At 42.6% G+C, this 12,993-nt stretch overlaps 1 protein-coding gene across 1 annotated transcript in view; it reads left to right on the forward strand.

Annotated features, from left to right (window-relative positions):
• The window catches only part of LOC120299171 (prickle-like protein 2), a 143,239-nt gene that overhangs the window by 56,799 nt on the left and 73,447 nt on the right, over positions 1-12,993 (forward strand). The window contains 1 exon segment of the mRNA XM_039323687.1: positions 616-799. Within this exon segment, the coding sequence (XP_039179621.1) occupies positions 668-799 (132 nt within the window). The 5' untranslated portion in view covers positions 616-667.

A 12,993-nucleotide genomic window follows, 5' to 3' on the forward strand; every position in this document is an offset into this window, starting at 1 on the left:
AGAGAGAGAGAGAGAGAGAGAGAGAGAGTGAGTGTCATGTTGCATAATAACATGGCATGGATATAATTAACTATTAAGCCAGCTCAAAGAAAAAATAACCAGATTTCTAACAGTCCTTCAGATGGAAACCCTGATGGTAAATTGTATGCTCAGATATAAAAAGGGAAGTGATTTCTTTAGACAGCTGTATAATTGAGGAAAAATGCATGTATCAATGTTTCTGTGATCACAAAGATATGCATTATACATTGTTCCCTAGTACTTGCCAAACGAGGGATAGATACTTCAAAAGAAGAGTTTCCAGAGTAAAATTAATATATGAAATTACTTCCATTCAAAAGAAAGCTACTATAGCATGTGATCCCAACATGTAATTGTATTTAGATGATCTTATGTTCAATAATTAGCCAAACCTATCAGTTTCTTTCAGGAAAGTGCTTAGCTGTCCAATAGGTATGAATTCATAATTATGTTTACATAATTGTAAAACTATGGAAACATAACATTTGAATGCTAGATGACCTTCATTGATATTCATGATTCAAACATTCTAATCTCTATTTCATACATCCTTAAATAGAGGATAACCGTTGGCTTTTTACTTCATATCCCCAGAAAAATTTGCCGGCACTGTAAGTGTCCACAGTCAGAACACTTTGAAACAGCAATGCCTTTAGAAATGGAGAAGACGGTGACCAAGCTGATGTTTGACTTCCAGAGGAATTCGACTTCTGATGACGATTCGGGCTGTGCCTTGGAAGAATATGCTTGGGTCCCTCCTGGGCTGAAACCAGAACAGGTATTTGCTGTTGTTGCTTGTGCATGATATATGTGTGTAGAAATACAACCATCTCATCAAGTTATAATGTTATAGTGTAGTGTAGTGTAATGTAATGTAATATAATTAATATAATATATAATATAATCTTTAGCTTTCTCAAATGAGACAAGATCATTAGTTCTTGAACAGTCTTTACTGCTATCATGCTATCTTTTATTTGGGAAACAAAGTATCGGCACTACTTAGTTGAACCCAAAAATTAAATCCCCCTCCCCTGGATACAAAGTAACAAAGTACAATTCCCACCCCCAATAAACAGTCATAAAGCACATTCCCCAATTAGCCTGAAGCACGGGCTTTCACCCCAGCTCTCCAGCTCCCCAAAATATTATCAGCTCTGGACCCAGTTTGTCCTTGGATTCCCACAGCAGAGTTATTATTATTAGGACTAACTGAACTCTCATTCCAATCCTCCCTCCCAGCACCAACTAATTCTAAAAGCATAGAGAAAATGGCTGCATTCTCCAGCAGGATGGCTGTAGAGTCCAATGGATGGGTTCTATGACGGCCTTCCTGCCTGGCAGACTGGGTAAAAACTTCGGCCACACCCCTTCCTCTGGGTGTGACCCCAGTTTTGACTCAGTCTCGAAGCCTGGTAGAAGTGCGAGAAGCAGCTCTCAGGACAAAAGGAATTTATCCCAAAAAAGAGAGAAAGGAATCCCCTCTTCCTTCCATTTGAAAGAAAAGCTCTCTGGCAGCTGATAGGACTTAAAAGGCACAGCCAGGATCGGCGGAGTTGTGAGTGGGGCGTCAGGGCGGCTAGCAGGGGAGGCTTGGAACGGGGCCGGATCGCTCGTCGATATCCGGCCCGCTGAGCAGCTGTTCGGCGCGGGGACCTCCCACCGGGTTGCTCGTCGCCCTCCGATCCGCCAAACAGCTGAGTGGCCGACTCGGCTTGGCCGACGGAACCGAGGCGCCGCTCAGCGCGAAACAGCGGAGCCGCGCGGGAAGCGGCAAACCGCGGCGCCGCTCGGCATCGATCAGCTGAGCGGCGCGAAAAGCAGCCCCGACAAGAGCAGAGCCCTAGCGCTGTTTTCCTTCCCCTCAGAGGAGAGGCGCAGCCCCCTTAAGACCAAAGGAGTCTTTCTTACTGCTGAATTCAAAGATCCGCCAGTGCTTAAACCTCGTGGCTTCCCGGGCTACCTTTGGGAGGCGTGGCTTCCTCCCATTCGCCATTTTGAACGAGCGGATCTACCCGCCGTTTCCCTTGGGGGTGGGGCTACCACCCGAACTCCATTTCCCTGCAGACAAAGAAGGGATCCTTTTAGGCAAGGCTCTGGGATTACCTCAAGAAATTGAGGCAAGAGGAAGGAAGAGGGAAAAGGAAGAGAACCGTTCTGATCGTGGTCTGCTGCTACAGCCACAGACTGGGGGAGAGAGAGATACAAACTGCACTTTTGTATGGACTAGGTGAGGAGGTGAGGAGGAATATTTTTCCCTGACTGTTCCTATAGTGACCTTTAGTCACTGCCTTGCAGGATCTTCTGTCCAAAGAATCCTGTCTGTCCGGCCATTGTTTGTATAGGCAGAAGAGGGCACAGCCCCAAGCATCTGCATCTGATCTGCGTACCTCATTCCCCCATTCCAGGCATTGCCTACTCGGGGTGTCTGGCACAATGGCAGACAATGTCTCGTATTCAGTCACACAGGTCCCTCAATTGTCCCCCCCACAGCAGCAACAAAAACGCAGATCTTCTGAATCAGAAGTGGGGGGGAAGAAGAAGGCTAAAACAAAGCACCTTACTCAGAAGGGACAGTCTAAAACGGCTGAGCGAGAGGCTTTGAGGAGACATTTGGCTTTAGAAAGACAAATTAGCAGGGCACAGAGAACCAATGCCAACGGGACAAATCTGGTTTCCCCTGTCCCAGTGGTGGCACCCAGCACAGAACCTACTGCCGAGGAAGTGCTCAAGACTTGGTCTCCTCCTGGGGAAACTGAACAGTTAGATTCCTCCAATCCCTCCTCACCAGATTCTTCTCCTGACCACACTCCAGCGCCTCACCCCAGCGACAAAGCGCAGGAGAACATATGGTCGGCACAATTTCAGGCATTCATGCAGGATGCATTCTCCCAGTTCATGGCTTCTAAGGGCAAGTGGCCTTTCACACACCCCGTAAGGGACGAGCTAGGCCACCCCCTACCAACATCTCTGAGACTTCCTCTCAACTTGGAGAGGGTGACTCAGTAGACCTTGACATGTCAGACATGCCCCTCTCGGAGGATGAGGAGACCGCACCTGAGCAGGCGACGAGCTCTGGCCTCTTTAACCCAGCGCTCCTAAAATCACTCCTGATAAAGGCAGTTTCCACGGTCAGTCTAACATCAGTACAGGATGAGAAGCCCTCCACAAGCAGGGAGGCCAACCCTCTATTTGCCAAAAAGGTTCCACAGGATAAGTACATTCCATGTCCGGAGGTCTTTATGACCACGCTGGAGGAACAATGGTCCTCACTTGCAAGCCCACCGGCACCTAATAGCGCGGAAAGAAAGCTCTTCAACCTATCTCCCTCCTTCTCGAACATGTTAGAGGTTCCTACTGTAGATAACCCCTTGATCTCATTATTTTCTACCTCCGCGATTCCAGGAGACATGGCGGAGGTCTTGAAACCTGAGGAGAAGAAATTTGAACACTCCCTCCGGCGTTCCCACATGGCTGCAGCCTGGGCGGCCAGAGCAGCCACTTCATCATCATTCTTCGCGAGGGCCTGTGTCATGTGGCTGAGGGAACTGCAAGGCACGGTGCCTCCAGACCAGGTCAGAGTACACCAAACATTGGCCAAGCTCCTCGCGGCCTCTCAATTCGTGTCTGACGCTTCACTGTACGCAACAAAGTATGCGGCAAGATCCATTGCGGCCACAGTGGCCTCGCGTAGGCTACTGTGGCTCAAAAATTGGAAGACAGACCTGAGGTCCAAATGGCGTCTCTCGACGTCCAAATACAGTGGAGAAGCCCTATTTGGGTCCATACTGGACCCACATGTCAGCGAAGGCAGAGACAAGAAAAAAATCCTAGTACATCCATCAAAGAAGTTAGACAGGAGAGGCAGTCAGGATTTCCGGAGACAGGGCTTCCGCCCAAGAAGCCCCTGGGAATGGAGACAGCCCTTTCGATCAGGGCAATCCTGGGACTGGCCCAGAGGCTCACGATCCTTCTACCCGAGACAGGATCGAACCCAGGATCGCCAAAGCCCGGGAGCCAGAGGCCAGTTCCAGTCCAGACGCCCATATAGGGGAGCGGGAGGCAGATCCTTTAAGCGTACCAAGTGACGCCAAACAGGACACTCCCATCGGGGGTCGGTTAGGAAATTTCATCGAGGTCTGGGAGCAGACCACCACCGACGCCTGGGTCCTGGAAACGATCAGGCATGGCCTGACCTTAGACTTTTGTTCTCCCCCACCAAGCCGGTTCATCAGATGCCCCATCTCCAGAAAGGTACACAAGACGAGGCTGATAACTTCGGCCATAGCTCACCTCCTGTCAATTCAGGCCATAGAGAGGGTACCAAAGGAAGAGGAGGGAAGAGGATTTTATTCTATCCTCTTCGTTATCCCAAAGACATCAGGAGGGTGGAGAGCAATATTGGACCTGAAGGGCCTGAATTATTTCATCAAGTACAGGAGGTTCAAGATGCACTCCTTGAAATCCATCCTAGCCAGCGTCAGGGAAGACGATCTATTATCCTCAATAGATCTCACAGAGGCGTACCTACACATTCCCATCCATTCCAGCTACCGGAAATTCCTCAGATTCACCTACGCGGGCCGGCATTACCAATACAGGGCCTTACCCTTCGGACTATCCTCAGCACCAAGGGTATTTACCAAGATCCTAACTGTAATAGCGGCCCATCTCAGGTTGATGCCGGTTCGCGTACAGTTTTATCTGGACGACATCTTGATTCAGTCCAGATCTCAGGAACAAGCAAGGGCAGATCTCAAGACCACAATCCGAACCCTACAGGGGCATGGATTCTCGGTCAATTTAAACAAGAGCCACCTCATCCCCTCAAGGAGGCTGCAACACCTAGGAGCGGTGATAGACACGTCACAGTGCCTTTCCCAGGAGCGACTGATCAGCATATCCAAGCTAATTCACCAAATTCAAAAGATCAGGAGAGTGCCCTTGATACAGCTCTCGAAGCTCCTGGGAAAGATGATATCCTGCATGGGCATCATCCCATGGGCAAGGCTCCACTCGAGGGAGTTGCAGTGGTTCCTCCTACCCTACCAGAGGAGGAACCTCAGCACTTCCAACAGGAGAGTGCTGGTACCAGCACAGGTGATAAGATCACTAAAATGGTGGCTATTCCCCCACGACACTCAAGGGGAGCATATTCAGGGAACCGAACAGGGTCACACTCACGACAGACGCGAGCCTGTTCGGATGGGGAGCGCACCTGGGAACCCAGATAGCACAGGGCCAGTGGGGACAGAAGGACCTGTCACACAGCATCAACTGGCTAGAGCTCCGGGCCATCCACCTGGCCCTTCGTCATTTCTCACACCTAGTAACAAGGAGGCACGTCCTCGTACTAACAGACAACGTAGCAGCCAAGGCACATGTAAACAAGGAGGGAGGAACGCGATCAGTGGAACTAATGAAGGAGGCATTGGCTCTGGCTCGGTGGGCAGAAACCAATGTGAGTTCCATCAGAGCGGAACACATCTCAGGGGAGACAAATACCCAGGCAGACTCCCTGAGCAGAGCCAGGGTGGACCAGTCGGAATGGCGTCTGGATCCGGCTCTGTTCGAGGAGATCTCCCGGAGATTCGGACAACCACATCTAGATCTATTTGCCAATCACAAGAACACACAACTCCCCAGGTTCTTTTCCAGAGTCCCGTCCCCGGGATCGGAGGGAACGGATGCTCTCAGGTGTCGGTGGCCGGCGCAACTCCTGTACGCCTTTCCACCGCTGCCCTTAATACCGGCGACCATACGCAAGCTGATTCTGGAAGGCGCAGAGATAGTCTGCATTGCCCCTCACTGGCCACGGCGCCCGTGGTTTGCCGACCTCGTAGACCTCTCGATATCACCTCCGTGGAGGATCCCCCCGGACAGGGTAAAACTCAGTCAGGGCAAGCTTGTGCATCCAGAACCCCAGTGGCTACAACTAGCCGCTTGGCATTTGAGCGGCAAAGCTTAACCAAACAATCTTATTCGGCAGGGGTGATATCGATCATACAGGCATCACGAAGAGCGTCCACTAACAGGATTTACGACGCTACATGGAAAGGGTTTTGTAGGTGGTGCGCTTCTCTTCGCCTAGACCCGACCGCAGTATCTATCCCTAATATCCTAGATTACCTATTGGAGGGTCTTAATAAGGGCTTATCAGTCAACACTATCCGCAGACAGATATCGGCCCTCTCAACTGTACTCTCCTGCGACAACTTAACCTCCCTAGCACAACATCCAGCGGTTAATGCCTTTTTAAAAGGGGCAACTAACACAAAACCCCCCGTCATACACAGGTACCTGTCTTGGAACCTGCCTAAGGTCCTTCTAGCCTTGACATCAGCACCCTTCGAACCTCTTGAATCATGTTCCCTCCATCACCTATCAATGAAGGTAGCTTTCCTTGTGGCAATTACTTCAGCAAGGAGAATCTCAGAACTAGCAGCACTGTCAGTAAGGAAGGATCTGTGTACCTTCTTCAAAGACAGGGTCGTTCTTAGACCAGACCCGGCCTTCATTCCGAAGGTAAATAGCATCTTTCACAGATCTCAGGAACTGACACTTCCTGATTTCTGTCCAAGACCCAAACATAGGCTAGAACACAGGTGGCACAAGCTGGACGTGCGGAGAGCGCTGTGTTTCTACGTGAAACGCACCTCGGCTTTCCGAAAGACTGAAGCATTATTTGTGTCTTTTCAACCATCAACTATGGGAAAGAAGGTGTCTTCTTCCACCATAGGCAGGTGGATCAGAGCCTGCATAGCGCAAGCCTACGTATCGCAGGATTTGCCAGCACCCACTCATGTGACTGCCCACTCAACTCGGAGCGCAGCCACATCTGCGGCATGGCTAACGCAAGCACCGGTAGAAGAGATTTGCAAGGCCGCAACCTGGTCTTCACCTTCGGTTTTCATTCGGCATTACCGTTTAGACTCCCTAGCAGCAGCAGACGCGGCTTTTGGCAGAAGAGTTCTTCAACAAGTCGTATCTGCTCAGAGTTCGGTAGCCTAGACATTCCCTCCCAGGGGGACATGAGGGCTTTGGTATGTCCCATCCATTTGGACTCTACAGCCATCCTGCTGGAGAAGGGGCGTTGTCTTACCTGAACGCCTTTTCTCAGCAGGATGATGTAGAGTCCAAGCCCACCCAGGGGTTAGGTCTAGGCAGGGATATAATAAATATATAATAAAGAGCTGCAATGTTAATTCCAACAAAGTTTCTCGCCTAAGTCAAAACTGGGGTCACACCCAGAGGAAGGGGTGTGGCCGAAGTTTTTACCCAGTCTGCCAGGCAGGAAGGCCGTCATAGAACCCATCCATTGGACTCTACATCATCCTGCTGAGAAAAGGCGTTCAGGTAAGACAACGCCCCTTTTCATCTGTTGTCAAAGCAAGAACACCCAATTAAGGCACCTGGCTAGAAATCAGGAGATGGTGAGTTCTAGTGCCACCATAGCCATGAAAGCCAGCTGGGTGACCTTGAGCCAGTCCTTCTCTCTTAGCCCAACTCACTTCACAGAGCTGTTGTTGTGAGGAAAAATCAAAAGAGGAAAGAGTATTAGATATGTTTACCACCTTGAATTGTTTATAACAATAATAAAGGCATGATAATAAATAAATAAGTATGTAAGTAAGTAAGTAATAACTGATAGAATATCATTTGAGCTTTGAATGTTTTTTTTCCAAAACAATTGCCTATCATCCGATTGTAAAAAAAACAAACCCAAAATAGCTAAACAGATTCGTAATCAAAATATTGGTTCTATATCTAGCACGGCATCTAGTCAATAAAGAAAACAAAAAGCAAAGGCTGCAAACAATTTCACTAGCTTGCTCTTTCCTGTTTTTATCATTTGTAATCTACTCTAAATCCAGTAGATGAAATTGTTGTATTGCCACCTAGCAATCACAAGGCAGATAATTGCATCCAGGCAGGGGAACCACATACCACTTATCTGGGTTTCAATTGACGCCATTCAAAGGGGTAGTGAATATCTGCTCTGGTCTACATACACGTCCCTTGATCCTTCCTTTTCTGATAAGACAACAAAGTCATTTCAAAATCTAAGCCTGGGGGGGGGGGTGGAGATAGAGAGAGGAGTTCTGGGCAGAGACAGAGAAGAACAGCTGGAATCTTAAGAATGGGATCCAGATTAAGCAAATAAGGAAGTCTGTGTTAGGAAACAATTACCTAGGAAACAAAGATTGCAGTGAAAAAAAGTATCATGGTGAAAAGTTGTAAGACTCTGAATTAAGGTTGCAATTAACATGTTTTAGGGATTATCCAGGAAAATCTAGCAGGAACCGGTCATGGGAATCAACCTTCATTTCTGATGTACAGGCAATGTTTATAGCCAAGATTCTGCATTTAGATATCTGTTTTACTTTAATAGGAATACTGGTTAAAATAGTTGATAGCTATTGTATCTGAATTGTATTTGTGCAAGTTTATATACATCCATTATTTCTTGAGTTCTTTCAGCAGCAGATCCTGCCCTCCTTGAATTTGACCAAGTGTATGTTCTTTTAGGGTTTTTTTAAAAATGAGAGATTCCTGTTTTTTATATTTTCAGTGTTATCTTTCCTATGTTATCGCCATTTGCATCTGAATGACTGACTGACTATGTGCCATCAAGTTGGTGTCAACTCTTAGCAACCATAAAGACAAATTTTCTCCAAGACCATCTGTCCCAAACCGGTCCTTTAGGTCTTCCAGTGGTGTGCTCATTGCCACTATAGTCGCAGCTTTTTGTCTTGTTTTCTTTCTTATGACTGCATAAATTTTAAAAGGATTTTTTCCTCTTTTTTACTTTTAATAAAATTGGCTTTAATTTATACTATGGGTTATTGAACTAACTAACCAGAGGAGGGCTTTCTGTTTTGTGTAGTCTTATTTTCCAAAAGGTTCAACAGTTGGCTTCAGAGTCTATTTCCTTTTGTTGTTGTTAATTGCTAATATGGGCTTGTTCAGTGGGACCCCAATTTCTCCCATACAAATGGGAAGAGGAAGATGACAGGTATCTCCCTAGAAGATAATTATGACTAACATGGTACACCAAGCACTGCACCAAGGCAGGCCAAAGTATACAAAACCCAGAGAAAAGAATTTAGTTCTCCCATCTTTCACCCCATAGATTGTTTCTTCATCTCAGAAATATCTTACAACCATTTCCTTAGTATTAATGAAGTTATGTATTAAATACATTCATCAGTCCATCTGTAAATGAAACCTCTTTGCAATAGGAATATTTAAAATTAAATAAGCATCAGGGTTTTTAAGTTCCTCAAAACATTTGCAAAGTACCTATAGTTCAGGTAATATGATCCTATATTTTCATCTAATCTGTTGTGCATATCATCATAGTATGGAAGTAAATGCAAAGATTGTCCATAAGATTTTCCTTCATCACCATAACTAAATGAGGCAGTTACTAAACCAAGAGTGCCTCTCTATATATACTAATATATAAGATTAAAGCCTATCAAAACAAATCTAAAATTCTAATACAAATAATTGCAAAAAAAAATTGAACATCCACATTGTGCCAAGAAATTCAAGTGTTGTGTATTTTTCACAATAATGGTCAGTGGAACGCTAGACAAAAATGTGAATAAAACAGTTAGGAAATGTGTTATGTGAATACCACAGTGTTGCCCATAATCTTCATCATGTAATCTCTGGGCACCATCAATAACTTTCTTTTTCTTTTTGTATAAATTTTGTTAGTTTTTATAGGGTTAGGAATGAGGTGGGATCGGGATTGGGGTTGAGATTTGGGTTAGGATTAGGAGTAGGGTTGGGGTTAGGGTTTTTCCAAGTAACATTCTCAATATTTAGCAAACAGCATAATGTCTGTTTAACAAGAAATAATAGATAATAATTATTTTTTTTATTGAAAAAGTTTTATTAACAATTAACAAAAAAATTTAGCCCCCAAATCCACCCCCTACCCCCCCACTTCCCAGAGCCGAGTACAGGGTTATTACAAACATATTAAACAAAATCTAATTAACTTTAACAAATTATATAGTAACCAAATTCATACTTAACCCTTAACTCCCTTTAAACTTTAACATCATAATATTATAAACAAATCCATTTTAAAACAATTATTATAAAGTACCATAATAACAATAAATAAACTAAATAATTTCCATTATAAAATGCTATTAATAATAATAATTATTTAAAATTTAATCATAAATAAATTGAACTTTTTAGTTCCATATTTAATCTGAATATAATCTATCCATCTTCTCCATACAATAATATATCTTTCTTGTGTATGATCCTTTAAATAAGCAGAAATTTTTGCCATTTCTGCTAAATTAGAAACCTTAAGTGTCTATTCTTCTATAGTAGGCAACAAATCTTTCTTCCAATATTGACCTACCAATAACCTTGCTACTGTTACTAAATTCAACATTAAAATAGTTTCTTTAACATCAAAATCCACAAAAATCCCTAGTAAAAATAGTTGAGGAGTAAACTTTATCTTCCTTTTAAAAATCTTTTGAGTGTTCCACCAAATCATAATCCAAAAAGCTTTAATATTTTTACAAGTCCACCAAACATGAAAATAAGTTGCATCAGAACTACCGCATCTCCAAAATGTAGGCTGTAAATTAGGATACATACTTTTTTAGGATCCAAATGCCACCTATAAAACATTTTGTAAAAATTTTCCCTTAAATTTTGAGCCTGTGTAAATTTAACATTTCTAATCCAAATTATCTCCCATAAATCCAATGGGATCGGTTCCTGGATATTCTGAGCCCATTTAACCATACAATCTTTAACCAAATCCATTTCCGAGTCCAATTTTATTAACACATTATAAATTCTTTTTATATGGGCCTGATTCTGATCTTTAATCTGAATTACCAAATTTTCATCTCCTAATGTTATTCCAACTTTCTTATCTAAAGTCCACTTATCCACTATTTGTAAATACTGAAATCATGACTGTAAAATATTTTCTTGCCTTAATACATCTAAAGATTTTAATTGCCAGTCAGTACGTGACCAAATAAATAATTCTTTATACAAAATTTTTTCAAAATTCATCCCCTTAGAAATCCCCTCAATTGCATGTCCAGCAATCCCCATCCCCCAAATAGGTATTTGGTAATTTAACCTGTAATAATACTTCTTCCAGACTCGAAGTAAGGCATTTCTTAAAATACGCGATTTAAAAGCCCAATCTACTTTCTTATTGAAAATTAAATATGCATGCTAACCATATAATAAATCCCACCCTTCAAGAGAAAGAATATTTTTGTTTGTTAAATTAAGCCAATCGCTTATCAAAGTTAATGTGGCTGCATCATAATATAATTTCAAATTAGGTGTTTTAAGCCCTCCTCTTTCTCGAGCATCTTGCAAAATCTTAAACTTCACCCTTGGTTTCTTCCCAGCCCAAATAAATTTATTGATACCCTTCTGCCACTCATCCAAATTAGCATCTTTTTTTAAAATAGGTATCATTTGAAACAAAAAAAAGAAACTTTGGTAGAACATTCATTTTTACAGCTGAAATTCTCCCCAACAAGACATTTGTAATATTTTCCAATCATTTAAATCCTTTTTTACTTTTGTCCATAATAATTCATAATTATTCTTATATAAGTTTCCATTAGAAGCTGTTATATATACTCCCAAATATTTAACCTTTTTCCCTATCTGAAAACCTGTAAGTTTAACTAAAATTTCATTTTCCCTCTCAGTCATATTCTTAGATAATATTTTAGTCTTATTATTATTTACTTTAAAACCAGAAACTTTCCCATATTGAGTTATAAGTTCCAACAAATGACTAACCGATTGAGTCGGTTGTAATAAAGTTAAAACCAAATCATCCGCAAAAGCTCTCAATCTATACTCATTCTTATTTATTTTTATTCCCTTAAGTACGGTTGACTCTCGAATCTGAATTAACAAAATCTCCATTGTTAAAACAAATAACAATGGGGATAATGGACATCCTTGTCTTGTACCCTTTTCAATATTAAAAGTCTCTGTCAATCCCCCATTAATAATAATTTGAGCAAACTGTTGTTGATATATAGCCTTGAGAGCATACAGAAACTTATCTCCAAAATTCATTTTCTCTATAAGTAAAAATAAAAATTGCCAATCTAATTGATCAAAAGCTTTCTCAGCATCCAAAAATATAAAGGCCACAGGGATCTGATTATTCTTATCCAAATACTCAATTAAGTTAAGATTTGTCTTACATTGTATTTCATATATCTTTCTGTTATAAATCCAGACTGATCACTATGAATTAAATCCTGCATTAATCTATTTGCCAAAATTTTAGAAAAAATCTTATCTGTATTTAAAAGAGATATAGGTCTATAATTCTTAGGCTCAGTAAGATCTTGATCCTCCTTCGGGATCAATGATATAAAAGCCCTTCTCCAGGAAGGGGGAACCGGAGCTCCCAGCAAAATACTATTAAAAAGTTCTTTTAATGGCTCTATCATCTCTTCAGATAACATTTTATAATACATTGCCGTTAGTCCATCTGTACCCGGGGCCTTTCCCACCTTTAACTGCTTAATAGCTAAACCAATTTCCTCTGAAGTAATTAAAGAATTCATCACATTTTGTTAATAGATAATAGTTATTAACATCTTTAGATGTATTAAGGCATCTTAATTAATCGCTCAATAGTCTTCTTCTTACTAATATATATTCAAAGTTACATATCACATTCCTTTTTCTCTAACTCATGTTTCTAGCCATTGATAAAAATTATCCCATGTTCTAAAATACACTGAGTCTTCTTTTCAAGATCTCGTGAAGTATTAATACCACTTTACAATGCCTTGGTAAGGCCACACTTGGAAGCAACTTAGAACTAAGGAGAAACTTCCTGACTGTTAGAACAATTAACCAATGGAACAACCTGCCTCCAGAAGCGGTGAATGACCCAACACTGGAAGTTTTTAAGAAGAGACTGGACAG

Source organism: Crotalus tigris, unplaced genomic scaffold, assembly GCF_016545835.1.
Source record: "Crotalus tigris isolate CLP2741 ecotype Arizona unplaced genomic scaffold, ASM1654583v1 scf7180000024281.4978605, whole genome shotgun sequence".
In the NCBI taxonomy this organism is placed as follows: Eukaryota; Metazoa; Chordata; class Lepidosauria; order Squamata; family Viperidae; genus Crotalus; species Crotalus tigris.